Below are 25,917 nucleotides of genomic sequence, written 5' to 3' on the forward strand. Positions count from 1 at the left end.
CTCCTGAAATTCAGTGCGCCCAGAAAAAAGACTTTTATCCTGAGAAGTACTCTAGGATAACAATTAAGAGTATGAACTCTGGGCTGGGCGTGGTGGCTCACACCTGTAATCCCAGCACTTTGGGAGGCTGAGGTGGGTGGATCACAAGGTCAGGAATTTGAGACCAGCCTGGCCAACATAGTAAAACCCCATCTCTACTAAGAATACAAAAAACTAGCCGGGCATGATAGTGGGCGCCTGTAATCCCAGTTACTCGGGAGGCTGAGGCAGGAGAATTGCTTGAACCCAGGAGGTGGAGGTTGCAGTGAGCCGAGATTACGCTGTTACACTCCAGCCCGGGTGACAGTGTGAGACTCTGTCTTAAAAAAAAAAAAAAAAAAAAAAAGTATGAACTCTGGGCATGGATTTAATTCTAACTTCCCTGTCTTGAAATTGTGTGCACTTGGGGAAGTTGGTTGATATTATGTGTATCTGTTTCTGTGTGCATCCCAGACTACTAATAATAGTCCAAACCTCACAAGGTTATTTAAAGACAACGAAATAAGGCATCTAAAGTTCCAAGTGCAGTGCCTGATGCTGGCCTTGATTGTTCAATAAGCAGACACTATTGCGAGTTTTAAATTAATATTTTCATTATTATTAACTGCTTTCTTTGGCGCTCACTGCCATCAGTGCACTAGCAAATGAGACCAAAATTCCACTTTGAAGCTAGTAATGAGCCCCTATTTATGGAGCAAAATAGGCTGTATGATCTGGAGCTTATTCTTGAATTTTTTGCTACCCAATGTGTTGTCTGGTCAGAAATGCAGGTTCTCAGGCTTCACCCACAATCTACTGAATCAGAAGCTGTATTTTAGCAAGACCTCATGTGACTTGTATGCACATTCAAGTTTGCAGAGCAAGGCAGTAATTTACCCCTCCAAGCTCACTGTTGAGCACCAGTTCCATCTTCTAATTTCCTGACCCCCACTTGAGGCCGAGGGTCTTTGATCTGCTTTGAGTCTGTCAATTTCACATTATTTTTTCCCCCAATGCCTGGGCATCCATCTCTGAGATTCTTCTTCTCTCTAAGAAGAACTTGTCTAGGATCAAGTGTTTTTCAAACTTTTGGTAAATTTACATAGCAGCTACATTTTCTTAAGAAATACTTTGGGCCGGGCGCCGTGGCTCAAGCCTGTAATCCCAGCACTTTGGGAGGCCGAGACGGGCGGATCACGAGGTCACAAGATCAAGACCATCCTGGCTAACACGGTGAAACCCCGTCTCTACTAAAAAATACAAAAAACTAGCCGGGCGAGGTGGCGGGCGCCTGTAGTCCCAGCTACTCGGGAGGCTGAGACAGGAGAATAGCCTGAACCCAGGAGGCGGAGCTTGCAGTGAGCTGAGATCCGGCCACTGCACTCCAGCCTGGGTGACAGAGTGAGACTCTGCCTTAAAAAAAAAAAAGAAAGAAACACTTTGTAGTCTTCACTGGTCAAAGAAGAGAAGGCTAAGCAGGGAATGGGTGGGAGACAGAGGATCTTCTAATCTTGAGGATCCTGGCATACTGGAGAGCAGGGACCCCTCCCCTCATCCCACCACATCTTACTATGTCTACAGATTTTTAAATTAAGAATAGCTTTTAGAGTGCCACTATCCCTGACGAGACCTTAGTTCTTTCATCTGTTTAGAGAAATTAGCCTGGACTTCAGTGTCTCCCTGTTCCTCACCTGAAGCATTTTTTAGGCCCATCCTGGCTGCAGCAGACAGGTCCCACATTGGGAACTAAAAGGTGTTTGACATTGCTGACATCTCACTGGCCATTTTATTACTAAACTCTCAGGACATGGTAAATGGAATGATGTTCAGTGTTCAGAAGCTGATTGAAGATTTGAAATCCAAAGAAGTCCCGGAAGCCAGAGCCTACCTCCGCATCTTGGGAGAGGAGCTTGGCTTTGCCAAGCTCCATGACCTCCAGTTCCTTGGAAAACTGCTCCTGATGGGTGCCCGCACTCTGCAGGGGATCCCTCAGATGGTAAGTCAGCCATGAGACCAGACATTGGTTTTTTTAGATCGCCCAGACGCCCTTATGATCACAACTGCACAAGACAGAAAAGATGCTTGTACTTTCTTCAAAGATGCAGGTTCGCCTTGAATTTCACTGAAGATGACTCTTGGATCACAAGGAGCTGTTAACATTTAGAAATTAAGCTATTCATAATGTTAGCTATATTTTTAAGAGCATTAATTTGTTCATCTGGAAAACAATGTTCAGTATACCTTTGCTGAAGGTCCTTTTATTTTTATTTTTATTTTTTTAATTTTTTGAGATGGAGTCTTGCTCCCAGGCTGGAGTGCAGTGGTACAGTCTCGGCTCACTGCAACTCTGCCTCCCGGGTTCAAGCAATGCTCCTGCCTCAGCCTCCCAAGTAGCTGGGACTACAGACACACGCCAGCATGCCCAGCTAATCTGTGTACTTTTAGTAGAGACAAGGTTTCACCATGTAGGCCAGGCTGGTTTCGCACTCCTGACCTCAACTGATCCGCCAGCCTAGGCCTTCCAAAGTGCTGGGCTAACAGGCATGAGCCACTGCACACGGCCTGAAGGTCCTTTTAATGTTGAAATGATATAATGATTATAAAAAAAAGTATTTGGCAAACTATAATTCACTATCTAATTTGCTATAATTTTTATTATTAATTTATTAATAAAAGGAAATATATAAATGTATTCCTATGGCTTGATTTAAAAAAATGTTGACTTTAAGAAAACAGGTCTCAAGCTGTTTTATGGAAATACTATTTAAAAAATAAAACCCAATGCAAACTGATATTTTAAAAAATGATTTTATCATAATATATTTCAAGTATACCTTCACTTACAGTCAGACTCCAGAACACCAGAATTAAGCCATGGCATATATGATACTTAAAGTCCATAAAGCTCTGAGGCCCAGCAATATTCTTAAGAGCCTTCTGAATCTAGTTGAAAATGACATGATATTTATCTAGTGAATTTTCTTCTATCCTGATTCACTGAAAATGGTAAAAACATCAGTTTGATCTTTATTTATCAACCTATTCAGCTCATCAAAATATGCTAGTCCTTCCTTTCTAGATAAAGAGGAATTACTCTCCAATGTATGGAAGGTTGCATTTAACAAAACTGACTTTAAAAAGACTTACTTTTATTTGCTCTCCCCTGTTGGGTCTATAGATTGGAGAGGTCATCAGGAAGGGCTCAAAGAACGACTTTTTTCTTCACTACATCTTCATAGAGAATGCCTTTGAACTCCCCACTGGAGCTGGATTACAGTTGCAAATATCTTCATCTGGAGTCACTGCTCCTGGAATCAAGGCTGGAGTGAAACTGGAAGTAGCCAATGTAAGATTCTGTTTGCCTTTTGATTTCTTAGGTTATTATTTTCTTCCAGAGTGGGTTTCTTGTCAAAACACATTTTAAAATGTGTTTTCAGTTCAAGACAAAATGCATCATCAGTGTAATCATCTTATTATTTTTTATGAAAAACTTTAAGCTTCCACCAGAATGCACCACCTCACTAGCTCCAGTAGTGGTATGGCCATAAGACAAGAACTCAGTTCTCTCAATAAATGAGTATTCCTATCATCTTTTTAAACTGATTTTGCCTAATGTTAACTCAGGTACTTTCTAGTTCTGGGTAGTGTAGTCCAACTCTAGAGAACTGAGAACTTGCTTTCCTTCTTCCAAACAAATCCCAGTAATGTTTCCAAAGGTGTGAGTTATCCAGGAAGTGTTTGCCCGGAGGTGAGAAAGGTGGTTGATCTGACTGACAGGGGACTGAAGTATTTAATGAATCTGAATGGGTTGTTTTCTGACTTATAGATGCAGGCCGAACTGGTGGCAAAACCCTCCGTGTCTGTGGAGTTTGTGACAAATATGGGCATCATCATTCCAGACTTCGCTAGGAGCGGGGTCCAGATGAACACCAACTTCTTCCACGAGTCAGGCCTGGAGGCTCGTGTTGCCCTAAAAGCTGGGCAGCTGAAGTTTATCATTCCTTCCCCAAAGAGACCAGTCAAGCTGTTAAGTGGAAGGTAATTCTTTCAGCCAAGTCTGCCTAGCCAGTTTGAAAGAGAGAACAGAGAATGTATCTGCAGGATTTCGCTAGGCTAAACAGTTGATTGAGATCATTCAGGTCCTGAGGAAGTGGGAGAGAAATAGAGAGGAGAGATTCCGGGTTACCTATTTTAGTTCTCGCCTACACTTACTACATAACTACATAATTACCTTTCTTCTACTTTCCACATTTTACTAAATTGTCCTTTATCTTTCTGCTTTGAGACTTATTAAGACCTACTGCTTAATTAGTTTTTATTAACTTGTGATTTTTTGTTATCTATTTGTTTTGAGAATGAAGAAACAATAGCTCCGGAGAGATCATCTTTGGGAAATGAATTATTTTTCACCCCAAAAATTACCTAAGAACATATTGATTTGAGGTAGCTAGCTCAGTAGGTAAAGCGTGAAACTCCTAACCTCGTGATAATGGGATACAGACTCTTATGGAGAGTTCCATTTTAAGTGGCACCCTCAACCATTGATTTACCTTAGTTTTCATATTTTAGACACTTCATGTGTTCATTCAAAAATAATATTTAATTGGCCAGCCACAGTGGTTCACGCCTGTAATCCCAGCACCTTGGGAGCCCCAGGTGGATGGATCGCTTGAGCCCAGGTGTTCAGAGAGCAGCCTGGGCAACATGGCAAAACCCCATCTCTACAAAACAAAAAATAACAAAATTAGCTAGACATGTGGTGCATGCCTGTAGTTCCAGCTACTCAGAAGACTGAGATGGGAGGATCGATTGAGCACAGGAGTTCAAGCCTTCAGTGAACCATGCTTGCACCACTGCACTCCAGCTTGGGTGACAGAGCAAGACCCTGTCTCACAGAAGCCAAATATAGTATATTTAATTGCTTAATATGTGCCATATATGTTGAGTGAGACATGCAAGGTCCCTGACCTTTGAATGCTTACATTTTATAAGGGAGACACACAATAAAGCAAGCAGTAATCATAGAGTAAGGGCTAAGTTATAGAAAGTATTAGAATACCATGAAATTTTATATCATGTAACCTGTGCTAGTCAGGGAATGCATTCTGAAGCAAGTGTACTTGACCTGATAACTGAGGATTGTGTCAGAGTCATTTAGACAAAGGAGAAAGGAGTGAGTGTTCCAGGCAAAAGGAAAAGCAGGTAATGGCCTGAAGGTAAAGGAATATGGTTCAAGGAACTGGAAGAAGTGCTTAAGGTGCTCAGGGAACGTAAGTGAGAGATGACAGGGAGAGGTAGGCAGGGGAGAGACCATCCCCAACCATGGAAGCCATCCTAAGGAGTCTGGACTCTTTTGAAGGCACAGGAGTTGAAGAGGGGAGCAGAAATAAGATGGGGTGATGTTTTAGAAGAAATACTCTGACTCCAGTGTGGAAAATGGGTGGGAAGGAGGCACAGCTGGACACAAAGAGACCATTGGGCATCTCTTACGATCCTGTGTGGCTAAGAGCTGATAATGGTCTGCAATGGAGGAAAGCCAGGGATAGAAAGGAGTAAGCAGATTCTAGAACTTTCTAAGAGGCAGAATCATAAGTACTGGGTGATTAATTGGGTATGGGCACAGGGAAAAAGAAAGAAGAAAAGAGGAAGGAGGCGCCCTTCACTTAAATAAGAACTATAGCAGGAAAGCTTCTGGTTTCAAGGAAGGTGACAAATTCAGTTTTGGATGTGCTGCATTTGATGTCCTATGAAACAACCAGTTTAGAAATCTAGTGGCAAATAGACCTGTGGATCTGAGCCCAGTAAAGAGGCTTGGGCTCCACATATGGATTTGGGAATCATTAGTATACAGAGGTTGTTGTGGTTAAACAGCAACTGGTGTAGAGTGAGACATGAGAGATGAGGACAGAAATATGGAGAAGACAAACATGTAAAGGAAGAAGAGGAATAACCAGCAATGAGTTAGAAGAAGTGACCAGAGAAGCAGAAGGAGAACCAAAGCCACAAAAGGTCGCAGAAGCCAAAGAGCAGCCATGGGGGCGATCACCCCATGGGTAGGCAAAAGTTGGCATTAGGACTCCAGCACATCAGCAAAGCTTGGTCTTATGGCACCCCCAACTTGGAGGAGCAATACTTGTAGGAAAATGTGCTATTTCAAAGAAAGCATCCTTAGAAAAAAACAGGCCAATGTTGAACTTTATTACATATACTAAGTTTTTAAGTACACACTTGGAAGGAAGGTGCCATCATCTCTTCAGATGTGAGAGGCTCCAGGGTCTTAGTCTGGTCATGAGTGTGCAACTCTACTGAAGGCTTCTGGGAGGACAAGGAAGATAAAACCTAAATATGCCCATTGGATGTAGGAGCAAGGAGGGCATTAGAGACATTGATGAAAGCATTTTCAGAAGATGGAATGAGCAATCAGAACACAGTTTAGTGCAGCACATCGGGAGGAAGTGGAGACTGCAAAGGCAGACAACTGTTGATGGTGAGGAAGACAAGAGAAAGCAAGAAAAGAAAGAAAGGAGCGTAGGCGAGGGGCACAGGGGAAGAGACTTGAGTGTGCTTAATGCAGGTGGAAGGAAGCAGTAGAGAGTAGGGGATTTCATATGAGAGAGACAGTTTCTCTTGCCCTGCATCGTAGGAAGGAAGGGGCACACTGAAGTTCAGCCCCAGTGAACTTAACATCTCTGAGCCTCTGCTTCTGTAAAATGAGAACCATAAGCCTACTGTTGTGGGGATTACAGGAAACAGATGGAAAGAACTCAGCCAGAAGCTCCAGAGTCACTCTCATGTCTTGTCATATTGATGTTCTAATATTATTTGTTTCTCAGTAAATCAAACAGAGATAGGTGTGGACTGAGGGAAGACAAGGATAAGGGGGTATTTACACCCTGAGAATTTGTGATGTTCATTTTGATTCATGACTTGGCAATAACTCAGGTATTTTTGTTCTTCACCAGCAACACGTTACATTTGGTCTCTACCACCAAAACAGAGGTGATCCCACCTCTCATCGAGAACAGGCAGTCCTTGTCAGTTTGCAAGCAGCTCTTTACTGGCCTGAATTACTGCACCTCAAGCGCTTACTCCAACGCCAGTTCCACAGACTCCGCCCCCTACTATCCGCTGACCGGGGACACCAGGTTAGAGATGCTCAGTGCCTGGCCCAGCATTTTCTCACCTTCTACATCATGGCCACCTAGCATGGCACAGGAAAAAAATGCTCTGTGTTGTAAGCCCCTGTCACTAGCCTTCTGGGTTTGCACCATCTTTGGGTATTTAAAGCAGGGTCCTCTGGCCAACACGTTGGGTGTCCCCTTTTGCTTCCTTGTATACAGGACAGGATCACAGCACAGATCCCAATTTGCTCCTAATTCAGTGTCCATATTTCTGAGCCTCCAGACCCATTGCTATGAACTTCCTGGAGCCCATCAATGAGGCTGAAGCCTTCACCACACTTAGGTGGCTCCCTGTCTTCAGCCCCCAAGTTCCAGTGCTTGTTCTCAGCTTTGCTGAAACAACCAGCCAACTCCTGCTCTGCTTGTCCAAAGTCTTGGGAATCCTGGTGTCTGCCCTTGCCTTGGGTTCTTGTAGGACTGAGGGATCAAAAAGATCATCTTAGTTAAGGGCAAGAGACAATGTTAAAATAAGGACCATAATTTTGTTGCATTTGAGGCTGAATTGTTTTGGGGACATTATCTCCATCCTTGAAAGCTCTAACATTATGCACTGTCTTCACTGTAACATCTTCAGATTAGAGCTGGAACTGAGGCCTACAGGAGAGGTTGAGCAGTATTCTGTCAGTGCAACCTATGAGCTCCAGAGAGAGGACAGAGCCTTGGTGGACACCCTGAAGTTTGTAACTCAAGCAGAAGGTGAGTATTCAAAATACAGCTGCTTCATCTCTGCTCACAGTCTCAGGTTCAGAATTCATGAGGAGAACACATGTAATTTAACCTATTTAACAAATATTAACTGAGTACCCAATAAGTGGCAGTCCTATTTTAAGACCTGGGGCTAGAACAGTGAATAATGGAGTCTCTGCCTTCGTGGAAGTTACAGTGAACAACCAAACAAGTTAATATTTGGAGTGTCAGATCAGTACTGGGGAGGAAAACAGAGCATAGACTGGTCTAGGGAAGGCTAGGAGTAAGAGGGAGGAGGAAGGGCAGGGAAAGCAGTGCATTTGGAATAATAAGGGAAAGTCTCCCTGGTAAAGTGAGTATAAGGAGACCTAACAGAGATAAGGGGAGAAGCAGTGTGGTAAGACTGTTATAGGCAGAGGGACCAGCAGGTGCAAAGGCCCTGAGGCTGACATATTGCTGCCATGTTTCAAGGAAAGGAAGGAAGCCAGTATGGCTGGAGCAGAAAGACCAGGGAGAAAAGAGGTAGAAGATGAGGACAGAGAGATACGGAGAGATGAAGGAAGGGTGACCTCATAGGCCATGGTAAGAACTTTGGCTTCTTCCTATGAATTAAATGAAAGCCACTGGGGAGTCCTCATGATTTGATTTATGTTTATGTTGAGAAAAGACTATGGGGAGACAAGGGCAGAGAAACTACTGTGTAGGTTATCACAATAATCCAGGCAGGAATCAGTGCTGTTTTGGATTAGGGCAATGGTAGAGGAGATATGAGAAGGGGTTGGATTCTGGCCATATTTCAAAGATTAGGCTGACAAGATTTGCTGATACAGTGGATGTTGAGTGTCAGAGGAAAAGGGGAATGAGGACAAACCTAAGGTTTTTGGCCTGGGCAACTGGAAAACAGAGCTTCCATTTATTGAGATGGAAAGGGCTACTGGAGAAGCAGGTTTTAGGGAATGGGGCAAATTTAGGTGTTCTCTTTGGAAAAATTTTTATATAGGGATAGCGTATCACAAAATTAAACTAGGAAGAAAATCCCATGAGAGAAAGCACTGGGGGAGCAGGGCATGCTGGGGAAATCGTGTTTGGTAAACATTGTTTTACAAAGGATATAAAATGGACGAGCCTATGGATCCAAGGATGCCTGGGAAGCTTGTTACAAAGAAAGGGGGAGTCGGGCAGACAGAGCCCAGGGCAAGGGCAGCAAGGAACCAGGAAAGGCATCTTGGATGGAAAGTAATATAGGGATGTCGTGTCTTCCTGGCCCAGAAGGACTGTGAGCCTTTGCTGTTCCACAAACAAGCTAAGTGCTCCCCATTTCAGGGCCTTTGTATTCCTGGCCCTCTGCCTGGAATGTTCTCCTCCCAGAACTCAGCATAGCTCCAACCTCTCTTCATTCTGATCTCTGCCCACATGTGCCCTTATCAGAGAGAACTTCTCTGACCACCAAGTATGAAATAACACTTCTTCTATCCCTTTCTTTTATCCTTGTATCCAGTTTTACTCTTCTTCATAACATTCATTACCATCTGACATAAGCAAGTTACTTGTTTATTGCCTGTATACCTCCCCCACTAGAAGGTAAGCCCCATGAAAGCAAGGACTCCCCAGTGCCAAGAGCAGTGTCCAGCACATAATAGGCTCATAACAGGCGATCCATAAAGACTTGCATAGACGAATACCACTGAGTTTAAAATTTTCAGTAAAATCCTGAATTGTGTTTTTGTTTAAGTACATTAATTCCTTGGAGTTTCTCTACCTTTTCCTCTCTTTCCTTCCAAAACATAGCTTCCTACCATACATCTCTTGATTCTCTTATATGCTTGTCCAGGTGTGAAGCAGACTGAGGCTACCATGGCATTCAAATATAATCGGCAGAGTATGACCTTGTCCAGTGAAGTCCAAATTCCGGATTTTGATGTTGACCTCGGAACAATCCTCAGAGTTAATGATGAATCTACTGAGGGCAGAAAGTCTTACAGACTCACCCTGGACATTCAGAACAAGAAAATTACTGAGGTCACCCTCATGGGCCACCTAAGGTAAGGAAGGCTGAGAGTCATCTGACCTGCACTGCAGGCCTGGGTGGTTCTTTTCATTATTCCTCTTCTACTTTATACCTGACCAAGCCATGTTCACCCCAGTCTACAATCAGAGTGGCAGATAGACCCCTTAACATTTTCTTTTTTTTTTTTTTTTTTGAGACGGAGTCTCACTCTGTTACCAGGCTGGAGTGCAGTGGCACAATCTCGGCTTACTGCAACCTCTGCCTCCTGAGTTCAAGTGATTCTCCTGCCTCAGCCTCCCAAGGAGCTGGAACTACAGGTGTGTGTGCCACCACACCCAGCTAATTTTTGTATTTTTAGTGTATACTGGGTTTCACCATATTGGCCAGGATGGTCTCGATCTCCTGATCTCGTGATCCACCTGCCTTGGGCTCCCAAAGTGCTGGGATTACAGGCACGAGCCACTGCGCCCGGCCGAGCCCTCAACATTTTAAGCCTCTGTGCATGTCCAGTTGGATTTTCCTACCATTTATCAGGCACTTACTATTCATGTATCAAGCACAGTGCCGGGTGCTTTAAAGAAAGTATCTCCGTCCTCACAATCAACTGCAAGGTCAGTGTGAGTCTACCTGTTTCATGGATAAGGAAATGGTAGCTCAGAGGGTTTAAATCATTTGGCCAAAGTCATAGAGCTAGTAAATAGCAGAACGGGATTCAGTTTTCAAAAAGCTTCTCTTTCTCCTAAACCTGCTTGCAAAGTCCTTAATTTGTGCTGAATGTTGGCTTCAGAAGTTAATGAGTTTGATCTGTGACCGTTTCTCCGAACCATCCTTGTATCTGGTTTTCATCACCGCAAATGGAACTTCTGTTTAATCCTGCATATCTCCTTTGAAAGGACAAAATCACTGGTGCCAACTGATTTTCTTTACCATAGTTGTGACACAAAGGAAGAAGGAAAAATCAAAGGTGTTATTTCCATACCCCGTTTGCAAGCAGAAGCCAGAAGTGAGATCCTCACCCACTGGTCGCCTGCCAAACTGCTCCTCCAAATGGACTCATCTGCTACAGCTTATGGCTCCACAGTTTCCAAGAGGGTGGCGTGGCGTTACGGTACGTGTCTCTTCCCCTGTGTGAGCACTTCCAAAGTAATGCAGCTGTTGAGACCTGTGGTTACAGGCTGACCTAGTACCACTCACAACTCTTTCCTATGTATTTTCAGATGAAGAGAAGATTGAATTTGAATGGAACACAGGCACCAATGTAGATACCAAAAAAATGACTTCCAATTTCCCTGTGGATCTCTCTGAGTATCCTAGGAGCTTACATATGTATGCTGATAGACTCCTGGATCACAGAGTCCCTCAAACAGACATGACTTTTCGGCACATGGGTTCCAAATTAATAGTTGTAAGTATGAGTCTGCCAGTCAATAAATACATGGGTATAAGTGCTAATTACATCCTCAACTCTGAGCTAGGTGCAGGAAGGTATCCAAAGATGTATAAGACAGGCTTCCTTCCCCCCAGGGAATTCTTGGGAAGAAAAAAAACCTTTCACACATGTGTAGTTATCCAGTTACACAAAGCTGAATATGATACATATCAAAGAGATGCTACTAAGCAGAACAGTTCTTTGCCTGGTGGTATCGAAGGAAGCTTCAGGACACTAGCTAGGAGGCTGACTATGTTAGACATTCCTTTTATAAATATGGGCAGTGATCAGTGACTGTCAATGAAGATTCATAATTTTCTGTTACGTATTTTTAACATTCAGTGCATTGTCCTGCTAAATAATTAACTTGTCAAATCTGGATTTGTGCCTAATGTTCATTGCTCTTTGAGGCTCATCCACGCCCATTACCTTAAAAATCTCCTGTCATTTTGTAGGCAACGAACTCTTGGCTTCAGAAGGCATCTGGGAGTCTTCCTTATATCCAGACTTTACAAGACCACCTCAATAGCCTGAAGGAGTTGAACCTCCAGAACATGGGATTGCCAGACTTCCACATCCCAGAAAACCTCTTCTTAAAAAGGTAAAAGAAGAAACTGGCAAAGCTTCTTGAACCATGCAAAGTAAATGAAAGATTTTACATAGTATGATTTAGACATTTTTTTATTTAAATTTTTAAGGGAAATGATTTAAGCATTTTAAGGAGATTAATAACTGTAGTGCAAACACTGTGGCATTTTTGCATTAGTAAACATGAGAATGCCAACCCTGTCAGGAAGAATCTAAGAAAGTAATTGAAGGATTCTGGTACTTTCATCCTAAGATATTTCATCAGTACAACCTGAATTGGAAGGTCATTCAGCTTTCTTCCATTATAAGCAAATTCTCCCTCTGACTGTGAAGAATTCAGAATGGCTAGAGGCATTATTGACTACATGCTTACTGTTAAGTTACAGAGAGTCAGAACAGCCATTGAGCACTAAATGGAGGCAGCATTCTGAGAAAATACTTTAACCCAGGCTTACTGAATTCCACACCTATGTTCTTTCCACAAATCAAGTTGCCTCAATTCAGTTTAGCAAATTTGTATCAAGTATCCCCTATGTGAAAAATGCTAGACTAAGTACAGTGAGAAGATAGAAATTGGATAAGATATAGTCCTTTCTCTCAGAAAGATACCATGTAGACACCAACAAATGACAAATAATTAATTACATAAGCAAAATTATGACATGCTCTTTGAGAAAGGAACAAGGGACTATGTAACTGTAAGAAGGAGGCAAATTGGCTATGACTTAGGTGGGATGGTAATGATAATGAGTGGCTCTTAGAAGAGCTTTGTAAGGATTTGAGTGTTTGATAGGTGGAGGTAAAAGCAAAGGAGTCCAGGCATACGAGTAGCACAAGGAAAAGTGCAGAGTGGCTTCGGGAATGAGGCAGGAACAATATTGCTGTGAAGGTCAGAGGCAGAGAACTTTGAATGACTGATGTCTGACTGTAGGGATGTTGTCTTTGTTATTCATTTCAGCGATGGCCGGGTCAAATATACCTTGAACAAGAACAGTTTGAAAGTTGAGATTCCTTTGCCTTTTGGTGGCAAATCCTCCAGAGATCTAAAGATGTTAGAGACTGTTAGGACACCAGCCCTCCACTTCAAGTCTGTGGATTTCCATCTGCCATCTCGGGAGTTTCAAGTCCCTACTTTTACCATTCCCAAGTTGTATCAACTGCAGGTGCCTCTCCTGGGTGTTCTAGACCTGTCCACAAATGTCTACAGCAACTTGTACAACTGGTCTGCCTCCTACACTGGTGGCAACACCAGCACAGACCATTTCAGCCTTCGGGCTCGTTACCACATCAAGGCTGACTCTGTGGTTGACCTGCTTTCCTACAATGTGCAAGGTGAGCTATGCTCAGGTAAAGGATGCACAGGGCTAGTTCATGGCAGGCTCTAAGAGGAGAGCCTCCTCCAGGGAGGAAAGGACTTTGGCTTTCTAGCAGATAATCTTCCTTGCTACTTGGAAGTCTTTTAAATCTTTTATTTTATTCAACAAATAGAAATATTTATTAAACATATCACATGTATTAAATATTCTAGTAGGCAGTAACAGAAAGTAGACAGATAAGCTAGCAATTACAATTCAGTGTGAGAGGTGCTATGATAGAGTGTAGTATATAAGTATAAGGTAGAGTAGAAGCACTCAGCAAGGGAACCTAAACAAAGGCTGTGGTGGTCAGGCAAGGCTTCCTGGAGGAGTGCCTTTTGCTATCAGATTTTATGTTTGCATTACAGGTAGAGGAGTCTATTGCACAACTGGCCCAGAAAAATGGGACTTTATTATTGAAAGACTTTCACACAGAGATTTCTCTGGAAATGTATTGCTTAATTTAACTAATGTCTTTTCATTTTTATGTTAGGATCTGGAGAAGCAACATATGACCACAAGAATACGTTCACACTATCATGTGATGGATCTCTACGCCACAAATTTCTAGATTCAAATATCAAATTCAGTCATGTAGAAAAACTTGGAAACAACCCAGTCTCAAAAGGTTTACTAATATTCGATGCATCTAGTTCCTGGGGACCACAGATGTCTGCTTCAGTTCATTTGGACTCAAAAAAGGAACAGCATTTGTTTGTCAAAGAAGTCAAGATTGATGGGCAGTTCAGAGTCTCTTCATTCTATGCTAAAGGCACATATGGCCTGTCTTGTCAGAGGGATCCTAATACTGGCCGGCTCAACGGAGAGTCCAACCTGAGATTTAACTCCTCCTACCTCCAAGGCACCAACCAGATAACAGGAAGATATGAAGATGGAACCCTCTCCCTGATCTCCACCTCTGATCTGCAAAGTGGCATCATTAAAAATACTGCTTCCCTGAAGTACGAGAACTACGAGCTGACTTTAAAATCTGACACCAATGGGAAGTATAAGAACTTTGCCACTTCTAACAAGATGGATATGACCTTCTCTAAGCAAAATGCACTGCTGCGTTCCGAATATCAGGCCGATTACGAGTCATTGAGGTTCTTCAGCCTACTTTCTGGATCACTAAATTCCCATGGTCTTGAGTTAAATGCTGACATTTTGGGCACTGACAAAATTAACAGTGGTGCTCACAAGGCAACACTAAGGATTGGCCAAGACGGAGTATCTACCAGTGCAACGACCAACTTGAAGTATAGTCCCCTGGTGCTGGAGAATGAGCTGAATGCAGAGCTTGGCCTCTCTGGGGCATCTATGAAATTAACAACAAATGGCCGCTTCAGGGAACACAATGCAAAATTCAGTCTAGATGGGAAAGCCGCCCTCACAGAGCTATCACTGGGAAGTGCTTATCAGGCCATGATTCTGGGTGTTGACAGCAAAAACGTTTTCAACTTCAAGATCAGTCGAGAAGGACTTAAGCTCTCAAACGACATGATGGGCTCATATGCTGAAATGAAATTTGACCACACAAACAGTCTGAACATTGCAGGCTTATCACTGGACTTCTCTTCAAAACTTGACAACATTTACAGCTCTGACAAGTTTTATAAGCAAAATTTTAATTTACAGCTACAGCCCTATTCTCTGGTAACGACTTTAAACAATAACCTGAAATACAATGCTCTGGATCTGACCAACAATGGGAAACTACGGCTAGAACCCCTGAAGCTGCATGTGGCTGGTAATCTAAAAGGAGCCTACCAAAATAATGAAATAAAACACATCTATACCATCTCTTCTGCTGCCTTATCAGCAAGCTACAAAGCAGACACTGTTGCTAAGGTTCAGGGTGTGGAGTTTAGCCATCGGCTCAACACAGACATCGCTGGGCTGGCTTCAGCCATTGACATTAGCACAAACTATAATTCAGACTCATTGCATTTCAGCAATGTCTTCCATTCTGTAATGGCTCCATTTACCATGACCATTGATACATATACAAATGGCAATGGGAAACTTGCTCTCTGGGGAGAACATACTGGGCAGCTGTATAGCAAATTCCTGTTGAAAGCAGAACCTCTGGCATTTACTTTCTCTCATGATTACAAAGGCTCCACAAGTCATCATCTCATGTCTAGGAAAAGCATCAGTACATCTCTTGAACACAAAGTCAGTGCCCTACTTACTCCAGCTGAGCAGACAGGCACCTGGAAACTCAAGACCCAATTTAACAACAATGAATACAGCCAGGACTTAGATGCTTACAACACTAAAGACAAAATTGGTGTGGAGCTTAGTGGACGAGCACTGGCTGACCTCACTCTACTAGACTACCCAATTGAAGTGCCACTTTTACTCAGTGAGCCCGTCAATGTCATTGATGCTTTAGAGATGAGAGATGCTGTTGAGAAACCCCGAGAATTTACAATTGTTGCTTTTGTAAAGTATGATAAAAACCAAGAAGTTCACACCATTAACCTCCCACTTTTTGAGACCTTGCAAGAATATTTTGAGAGGAATCAACGAACTATTATAGTTGTACTGGAAAACATGCAGAGACACCTGAAGCGCATCAATATTGATCAATTTGTAAGAAAATACAGAGCAGCCCTGGGAAAACTCCCACAGCAAGCTAATGATTATCTGAATTCATTCAATTGGGAGAGACAAGTTTCACGTGCCAAGGAGAAACTGATTGCTCTTACAAAAAAGTATAGAATTACAGAAAATGATATACAAATTGCATTAGATGATGCCAAAATCAACTTTAATGAAAAACTATCTCAACTTCAGACATATATGATACAATTTGATCAGTATATTAAAGATAATTATGATTTACATGATTTGAAAATAGCTATTGCTAATATTATTGATCAAATCATTGAAAAATTAAAAAGTCTTGATGAGCACTATCATATCCGTGTAAATTTAGTAAAAACAATCCATGATCTACATGTGTTTATTGAAAATATAGATTTTAACAAAATTGGAAGTAGTACTGCATCCTGGATTCAAAATGTGGATACTAAGTACCAAATCAGAATCCAGATACAAGAAAAACTGCAGCATCTTAAGAGACACATACAGAATATAGACATCCAGCACCTAGCTGGAAAGTTAAAACAACACGTTGAGGCTATTGATGTTAGAGTGCTTTTAGATCAATTAGGAACTACAATTTCATTTGAAAGAATAAATGATGTTCTTGAGCATGTCAAACACTTTGTTATAAATCTTATTGGGGATTTTGAAGTAGCTGAGAAAATCAATGCCTTCAGAGCCAAAGTCCATGAGTTAATTGAGAGGTATGAAGTAGACCAACAAATCCAGGTTTTAATGGATAAATTAGTAGAGTTGGCCCACCAATACAAGTTGAAGGAGACTATTCAGAAGCTAAGCAATGTCCTACAACAAGTTAAGATAAAAGATTACTTTGAGAAATTGGTTGGATTTATTGATGATGCTGTCAAGCAACTTGATGAATTATCTTTTAAAACATTCATTGAAGATGTAAACAAATTCCTTGACATGTTGATAAAGAAATTAAAGTCATTTGATTACCATCAGTTTGTAGATGAAACAAATAACAAAATCCGTGAGCTGACTCAGAGACTCAATGGTGAAATTCAGGCTCTGGAACTACCACAAAAAGCTGAAGCATTAAAACTGTTTTTAGAGGAAACCAAGGCCACAGTCGCAGTGTATCTGGAAAGCCTACAGAACACCAAAATAACCTTAATCATCGATTGGTTACAGGATGCTTTAAATTCAGCATCTTTGGCTCACATGAAGGCCAAATTCCGAGAGACCCTAGAAGATACACGAGACCGAATATATCAAATGGACATTGAGAAGGAACTTCAACGATACCTGTCTCTGGTAGGCCAGGTTTATAGCACACTTGTCACTTACATTTCTGATTGGTGGACTCTTGCTGCTAAGAACCTTACTGACTTTGCAGAGCAGTATTCTATCCAAGATTGGGCTAAACATGTGAAAGCATTGGTAGAGCAAGGGTTCACTGTTCCTGAAATTAAGACCATCCTTGGGACCATGCCTGCCTTCGAAGTCAGTCTTCAGGCTCTTCAGAAAGCTACCTTCCAGACACCTGATTTCATAGTCCCCCTAACAGATTTGAGGATTCCATCAGTTCAGATAAACTTCAAAGAGTTAAAAGATATAAAAATCCCATCCAGGTTTTCCACACCAGAATTTACCATCCTTAACACCTTCCACATTCCTTCCTTTACAATTGACTCTGTAGAAATAAAAGTAAAGATCATCAGAACCATTGACCAGATGCTGAACAGTGAGCTGCAGTGGCCCATTCCAGAAGTATATCTCAGGGATCTGAAGGTGGAGGACATTCCTCTAGCGAGAATCACCCTGCCAGACTTCCATTTACCAGAAATCGCAATTCCAGAATTTGTAATCCCAAATCTCAACCTTAATGATTTTCAAGTTCCTGACCTTCACATACCAGAATTCCAGCTTCCCCACATCTCACACCCAATTGAAGTACCTACTTTTGGCAAGCTATATAGTATTTTGAAAATCCAATCTCCTCTTTTCACATTAGATGCAAATGCTGACATAGGGAATGGAACCACTTCAGCAAACGAAGCAGGTATTGCAGCTTCCATCACTGCCAAAGGAGAGTCCAAATTAGAAGTTCTCAATTTTGATTTTCAAGCAAATGCACAACTCTCAAACCCTAAGATTAATCCGCTGGCTCTGAAGGAGTTCGTGAAGTTCTCCAGCAAGTACCTGAGAACAGAGCATGGGAGTGAAATGCTGTTTTTTGGAAATGCTATTGAGGGAAAATCAAACACAGTGGCAAGTTTACACACGGAAAAAAATATACTGGAGCTTAGTAATGGAGTGATTCTCAAGATAAACAATCAGCTTACCCTGGATAGCAACACTAAGTACTTCCACAAACTGAACATCCCCAAACTGGACTTCTCTAGTCAGGCTGACCTGCGCAATGAGATCAAGACACTGTTGGAAGCTGGCCACATAGCATGGACTTCTTCTGGAAAAGGGTCATGGAAATGGGCCTGCCCCAGATTCTCAGATGAGGGAACACATGAATCACAAATTAGTTTCACCATAGAAGGACCCCTCACTTCCTTTGGACTGTCCAATAAGATCAATAGCAAGCACCTAAGAGTAAACCAAAACTTGGTTTATGAATCTGGCTCCCTCAACTTTTCTAAACTTGAAATTCAATCACAAGTTGACTCCCAGCATGTGGGCCGCAGTGTTCTAACTGCTAAAGGCACGGCACTTTTTGGAGAAGGGAAGGCAGAGTTTACTGGGAGGCATGATGCTCATTTAAATGGAAAGGTTATTGGAACTTTGAAAAATTCTCTTTTCTTTTCAGCCCGGCCATTTGAGATCACGACATCCACAAACAATGAAGGGAATTTGAAAGTTAGTTTTCCATTAAGGTTAACAGGGAAGATAGACTTCCTGAATAACTATGCACTGTTTCTGAGTCCCAGTGCCCAGCAAGCAAGTTGGCAAGTAAGTACTAGGTTCAATCAGTATAAGTACAACCAAAATTTCTCTGCTGGAAACAACCAGAACATTATGGAGGCCCACGTAGGAATAAATGGAGAAGCAAATCTGGATTTCTTAAGCATTCCTTTAACAATTCCTGAAATGCCTCTGCCTTACACAACAATCACAACCCCTCCACTGAAAGATTTCTCTCTATGGGAAAAAACAGGCTTGAAGGAATTCTTGAAAACAACAAAGCAATCATTTGATTTAAGTGTAAAAGCTCAGTATAAGAAAAACAAACACAGGCATTCCATCACAAATCCTTTGGCTGTGCTTTATGAGTTTACCAGTCAGAACATCAAATCCTTTGACAAGCATTTTGAAAAAGCCAGAAGCAATGCATTAGATTTTGTCACCAAATCCTATAATGATGCAAAAATTAAGTTTGATAAGTACAAAGCTGAAAAATCTCATGACGAGCTCCCCAGGACCTTTCAAATTCCTGGATACACTGTTCCAGTTGTCAATGTTGAAGTGTCTCCATTCACTGTAGAGATGTTGGCATTTGGCTATGTGATTCCAAAAGCAATCAGCATGCCTAGTTTTACCATCCTAGGTTCTGACATCCGTGTGCCTTCATACACATTAATCCTGCCATCCTTAGAACTGCCAGTCCTTCAAGTCCCTAGAAATCTCAAGCTTTCTCTTCCAGATTTCAAGGAATTGTGTACCATAAGCCATATTTTTGTTCCTGCCATGGGCAATATTACCTTTGATTTCTCCTTTAAATCAAGTGTCATCTCACTGAATACCAATGCTGAAGTTTTTAACCAATCAGATATTGTTGCTCATCTCCTTTCTTCGTCTTCATCTGTCATTGACGCACTGCAGTACAAATTAGAGGGCACCACAAGATTGACAAGAAAAAGGGGATTGAAGTTAGCCACAGCTCTGTCTCTGAGCAACAAATTTGTGGAGGGTAGTCATGACAGTACTGTGAGCTTAACCAAGAAAAATATGGAAGCGTCAGTGGCAACAACTGCAAAAGTCCAAATTCCAATTTTGAGAATTAATTTCAAGCAAGAACTTAATGGAAATACCAAGTCAAAACCTACCGTCTCTTCCTCCATGGAATTTAAGTATGATTTCAATTCTTCAATGCTGTACTCTACCGCTAAAGGGGCAGTTGACCATAAGCTCATCTTGGAAAGCCTCACCTCTTACTTTTCCATTGAGTCATCTACCAAAGGAGATGTCAAGGGTTCGGTTCTTTCACGGGATTTTTCAGGAACTATTGCCAGTGAGGCCAACACTTACTTGAATTCCAAAAACACACGGTCTTCAGTGAAGCTGCAGGGCACTTCCAAAATTGATGATATCTGGAACCTTGAAGTAAATGAAAATTTTGCTGGAGAAGCCACTCTCCAACGCATATATTCCCTCTGGGAGCACAGTATGAAAAACCACTTAAAGCTAGAGGGCCTCTTTTTCACAAATGGAGAACATACAAGCAAAGCCACCCTGGAACTCTCTCCATGGGAAATGTCAGCTTTTGTTCAGGTCCAGGCAAGTCAGCCCAATTCCTTCCTTGATATCCTCCACCTTGGCCAGGAAGTGGCCCTGAACACTAACACTAAGAACCAGAAGATCAGATGGAAAAATGAAGTCCGGGTTCATTCTGGGTCTTTCCAGAACCATGTTGAGCTTTCCAATGACCAAGAAAAGGCACACCTTGACATTGCAGGATCCTTAGAAGGACACCTAAGGTTCCTCAAAAATATCATCCTACCCGTCTATGGCAAGAGCTTATGGGACTTCCTAAAGCTGGATGTAACCACCAGCATTGGTAGGAGGCAGCATCTTCGTGTTTCAACTGCCTTTGTGTACACCAAAAACCCCAATGGCTATTCATTCTCCATCCCTGTAAAAGTTTTGGCTGATGAATTCATTATTCCTGGACTGAAACTAAATGATCTAAATTCAGTTCTTGTCATGCCTACATTCCATGTCCCATTTACAGATCTTCAGGTTCCATCCTACAAACTTGACTTCAGAGAAATAAAAATCTATAAGAAGCTGAGAACTTCATCATTTGCTCTCAATCTACCAGCACTCCCTGAGGTAAAATTCCCTGAAGTTGATGTGTTAACAAAATATTATCAACAAGAAGACTCCTTGATTCCCTTTTTTGAGATAACCGTGCCTGAATCTCAGTTAACTGTGTCCCAGTTCACGCTTCCAAAAAGTGTTTCAGTTGGCAGTGCTGTTTTGGATCTAAATGCGGTAGCCAACAAGATCGCAGACTTTGAGTTGCCCACCATCATCATGCCTGAGCAGACTATTGAGATTCCCTCCATTAAGTTCTCTGTACCTGCTGGAATTTTCATTCCTTCCTTTCGAGCACTGACTGCACACTTTGAGGTAGACTCTCCCCTGTATAATGCCACTTGGAGTGCCAGTTTGAAAAACAAAGCAGATCATGTCGAAACAGTCCTGGATTCCACGTGCAGCTCAACCATACAGTTCCTGGAATATAAACTAAATGGTAAGAAGTATCCTGCCTCCTCTCCTAGATACTGTATATTTTCAATGAGAGTTATGAGTAAATAATTATGTATTTAGTTGTGAGTAGATGTACAATTACTCAATATCACAAAATTTTAAGTAAGAAAGGAGATACATGTGTACCCTACATGTAAAAACCAAACTGTAGAAAATCTAGTGCCATTCAAGACAAACAGCTTTAAAGAAAACGAATTTTTATGTAATTATTTTAGGACTAACAATGTCTTTTAGCTATTTATTTTAAAACAACTATGAGCTGTACATTGCATATTTTAAACATAAGTGAAGTATCTGGTTAGGATAAAATTCTCCCGGTTTTCACAATGAAAACGTCTATGTTTTACTGTTATGAATCTAATAAAATATAAAATCTCCCCTATACAGTTGTGGGAACACACAGAATCGAAGATGGTATGTTAGCCTCTAAGACTAAAGGAACATTTGCACACCAGGACTTCAGTGCAGAATATGAAGAAGATGGCAAATATGAAGGACTTCGGTATAGAGCTTTTATTGAAACTTTCCCCCTTTTGAAAACTCAGTGTGATTTTCATCATCTCCATACCCCTTTCGTGATGGCTCATCTGTTTTTCTGCTTTCAGAGAATGGGAAAGAAAAGTGCACCTCGATATCAAAAGCCCAGCATTCACCGATCTCCATCTGCGCTACCAGAAAGACAAGAAAGGCGTCTCCACTTCAGCAGCCTCCCCAGCCATAGGTACCATGGGCATGGATGTGGATTTTTCCAAATGGAACATCTACTACAGCCCTCAGGTAAATACCACCTAATGAGTGACACGCCTCCAAGAGAGAATGGAGAATTGGGGCAGATACATTTAATTCAAGACCAAATATTCATTCAGTGATACCCCAAACTAGGTGAAAGACAGGCGGTAAGCAGCTTCTTCTCTGAGGAAATATTCTCTAGAAAGTATTACAACGAGTCCTTGATTGATTTTAATTTTTAGATGCACACATTACATCCTATCAGCACTGTTATTTATTAATTCTGGACAAATCCAGAAAGATGAGGGTTATACCTCATCATCTAAATCATAGGAAAGCTCAGCAATATGCAGGGTCTGTTTTTCAGAGAGTGGTGTTTTCTGAAGTATTTAAAACTTTAAAATTCTTCCCCACAATAGAATTGCTAGATGAGATACATCAAACTCCTCTCATGTCACTTACAAGCTCTGCCAGGGCCAAATCAACGGTGATGTTACTAGAGGAGAAGACCAAACATGGTTCTATTACTGTTACTAAGTTTGTCATAGGCTTGGAGAATGCGTACTGATATTGGGATTCTGGGTCTCTGCAGGGTGGGCTCCAACTTGCCTTTTTTGCTGCTTCTTCTTTCCCTATCTGTCATTTCCTGACTTCTTCTCTCTCCTCTTCTTTCTCTTCCCCCTCCTCCTCCTTTTCCAGTTTTCAGTCCCAGGAAGGTTTTAATGTTAAGTGTCACAATGTAAATGCCAAACACTAAGCATTTTTTTTCATCCTTTCTGGGGCATGTGATAAAGGGAAATTAACAACAGTAGACTTATTTAACAATAAAACAAACACACAAACGGACATATGAAAGATAAATCCCTTTCAGTATATGAAAGATTCTCTGATCTTTATTTTTAACTGCTAATGAAGTTTTAGTGTACTATATTATGTAATCGGAGTAATTGAAAACATGTTTTTTTTTTTTTTTTTCTACATTTAGTCCTCTCCAAATAAAAAACTCACCATATTCAAAACTGAGTTGAGGTTCCCGGAATCTGATGAGGAAATTCAGATCAAAGTTAATTGGGAAGAGGAGGCAGCTTCTGGCTTGCTAACCTCTCTGAAAGACAACATGCCTAAGGCCACAGGGGCCCTTTATGATTATGTCAACAAGTACCACTGGGAACACACAGGGCTCACCCTGAGAGAAGCGTCTTCAAAGCTGAGAAGAAATCTGCAGAGCAATGCTGAATGGGTTTATCAAGGGGCCATTAGGCAAATTGATGATATCGACCTGCAGTTCCGGAAAGCAGCCAGTGGCACCACTGGGACCTACCAAGAGTGGAAGGACAAGGCCCAGAATCTGTACCAAGAACTGTTGACTCAGGAAGGCCAAACCAGTTTCCAGGGACTCAAGGATAAGGTGTTTGATGGCTTGGTACGGGTTACTCAAGAATTCCATATGAAAGTCAAGCATCTGATTGACTCACTCATCGATTTTCTGAACTTCCCCAGATTCCAGTTCCCGGGGAAACCTGGGACATACACTCGAGAGGAACTTTGCACTATGTTCATAAGGGAGGTAGGTATGGTACTGTCCCAGGTATATCTGAAAGTCCATAATGGTTCAGAAATACTGTTTTCCTATTTCCAAGACCTAGTGATTACACTTCCTTTTGAGTTAAGGACACATAAACTAATAGATGTAATCTCAATGTATAGGGAATGGTTGAAAGTTTTATCAAAAGAAGCCCAAGAGGTATTTAAAGACATTCAGTCTCTCAAGACCACAGAGGTGCTACGTAATCTTCAGGACCTTTTACAATTCATTTTCCAACTAATAGAAGATAACATTAAACAGCTGAAAGAGATGAAATTTACTTATCTTATTAATTATATCCAAGATGAGATCAACACAATTTTCAACGATTATATCCCATATGTTTTTAAATTGTTGAAAGAAAACCTATGCCTTAATCTTCATAAGTTCAATGAATTTATTCAAAACGAGCTTCAGGGAGCTTCTCAAGAGTTACAGCAGATCCATCAATACATTATGGCCCTTCGTGAAGAATATTTTGATCCAAGTGTAGTTGGCTGGACAGTGAAATATTATGAACTTGAAGAAAAGATAGTCAGGCTGATCAAGAACCTGTTAGTTGCTCTTAAGGACTTCCATTCTGAATATATTGTCAGTGCCTCTGACTTTACTTCCCAACTCTCAAGTCAAGTTGAGCAATTTCTGCACAGAAATATTCAGGAATATCTTAGCATCCTTACCGATACAGATGGAAAAGGGAAAGAGAAGATTGCAGAGCTTTCTACCACTGCTCAGGAAATAATTAAAAGCCAGGCCATTGCGATGAAGGAAATAATTTCTGATTACCATCAGCAGTTTAGATATAAACTGCAAGATTTTTCAGACCAACTCTCTGATTACTATGAAAAATTTATTGCTGAATCCAAAAGATTGATTGACCTGTCCATTCAAAACTACCACACATTTTTGATATACATCATGGAGTTACTGAAAAAGCTGCAATCAACCACACTCATGAACCCCTACGTGAAGCTTGCTCCAGGAGAACTTACTATCATCCTCTAATTTTTTAAAAGCAATCTTCATTTATCCTTCTGTTCCAATTGAACTTTCACATAGCACAGAAAAAATTCAAACTGCCTATATCGATAAAACCATACAGTGAGCCAGCCCTGCAGTAGGCAGTAGGCTACAAGCAGAAACACATATGAATTGGACCTGCACCAAAGCTGGCACCAGGGCTCTGAAGGTCTCTGAACTCAGAAGGATGGCATTTTTTGCAAGTTAAAGAAAATCGGGATCTGAGTTATTTTGCTAAACTTGGGGGAGGAGGAACAAATAAATGGAGTCTTTATTGTGTATCATACCACTCAATGTGGCTCACTTGTATTGAAAGACAGTGAAATGAGGGCATTGACACAAATGTTCGGGCACAGCAAAACCTCTAGAACATATAGTGTGATTTAAGTTACAGAATAAAAATGGAAACAGAGAGATTGTAAAGGGAAATATTTTGCAAAAATATTTTAAAAGATGAGGTAATTGTCTTTTTTATAATTAAATATTTTATAATTCAATATTTTATGAATAGTTAAAAAGATGAGAGAAAAATTTAAAAGATGTGGTAATTGATCTCAGGAATTGGATTTGCCAAGTGAGAAGGAAAAAATATTCACAAAGGCTTGTACATACTTTGATCCTGAGGAACACCTCTGGTGTCTTCGCGTGCCGCATAGTCTTCCTCATTGACAGTCTGCCTTTGCAAGGCAAGGCTCTTGGGCAGGCCTTGAGATGAAACAACAGGTCCTTTATTTCACTCAGCCTGCCAGGAGTGGAGAAGGAATGGCTAGGAAGTCCTAGCCCCAAGGGCTTCATGGCAATAAGGACCCCAGATGTCTCCCTGGAGCTCTGCCAGGATCCATTCAAGGCAAAGAAAGTATGATCGGGAGAGGAGGGGTGGAGATGTAGATTCCTAACAGTTCTGCAACCCAGCATACATGTATGCTCTTTAGGCTCTTAAGCACCCTTATTTTTCTAAATGTAATATCCAACAATCCCAAGTGTAATAAAAACCCAAGGGTTTCTCCTGCCACATCCACTCACTTCAAACTCTGATTTTAAACATTGGAAATGTCCAGTCAGAGCCTCCAAGCTGAGCTCCAGAAAGAGAAAGCTGCAAAAAACCTGTGCAACAAAACTTGCACTCATATCACTGACAAGGGTAGATACAAAACAGCACATTCTTTTCCATGACATTGAAGAGCAAAGGGAGAGTGTAACTTGGGGGCAATAAGAAATCAGAGGTCACCACCTCC

General features: G+C 41.4%; 1 protein-coding gene across 1 annotated transcript in view; it reads left to right on the forward strand.

The window, feature by feature from the left end:
- APOB (apolipoprotein B) overlaps window positions 1-25,096 on the forward strand; it is a 42,432-nt gene extending 17,336 nt beyond the window's left edge. Inside the window, exons 16-29 of the mRNA XM_010383001.2 lie at window positions 1,823-2,014; window positions 3,197-3,364; window positions 3,845-4,056; window positions 6,981-7,163; window positions 7,774-7,895; window positions 9,718-9,928; window positions 10,827-11,002; window positions 11,112-11,299; window positions 11,779-11,924; window positions 12,870-13,243; window positions 13,760-21,331; window positions 21,736-21,850; window positions 21,954-22,125; window positions 23,063-25,096. Of these exons, the coding sequence (XP_010381303.2) occupies window positions 1,823-2,014; window positions 3,197-3,364; window positions 3,845-4,056; window positions 6,981-7,163; window positions 7,774-7,895; window positions 9,718-9,928; window positions 10,827-11,002; window positions 11,112-11,299; window positions 11,779-11,924; window positions 12,870-13,243; window positions 13,760-21,331; window positions 21,736-21,850; window positions 21,954-22,125; window positions 23,063-24,667 (11,436 nt within the window). The 3' untranslated portion in view covers window positions 24,668-25,096. The remainder of the gene's footprint in view (window positions 1-1,822; window positions 2,015-3,196; window positions 3,365-3,844; window positions 4,057-6,980; window positions 7,164-7,773; window positions 7,896-9,717; window positions 9,929-10,826; window positions 11,003-11,111; window positions 11,300-11,778; window positions 11,925-12,869; window positions 13,244-13,759; window positions 21,332-21,735; window positions 21,851-21,953; window positions 22,126-23,062) is intronic.
- The last annotated feature ends 821 nt before the right edge of the window (window positions 25,097-25,917 follow it).

The sequence above is a fragment of the Rhinopithecus roxellana genome, chromosome 17 (assembly GCF_007565055.1).
Source record: "Rhinopithecus roxellana isolate Shanxi Qingling chromosome 17, ASM756505v1, whole genome shotgun sequence".
NCBI lineage: Eukaryota > Metazoa > Chordata > Mammalia > Primates > Cercopithecidae > Rhinopithecus > Rhinopithecus roxellana.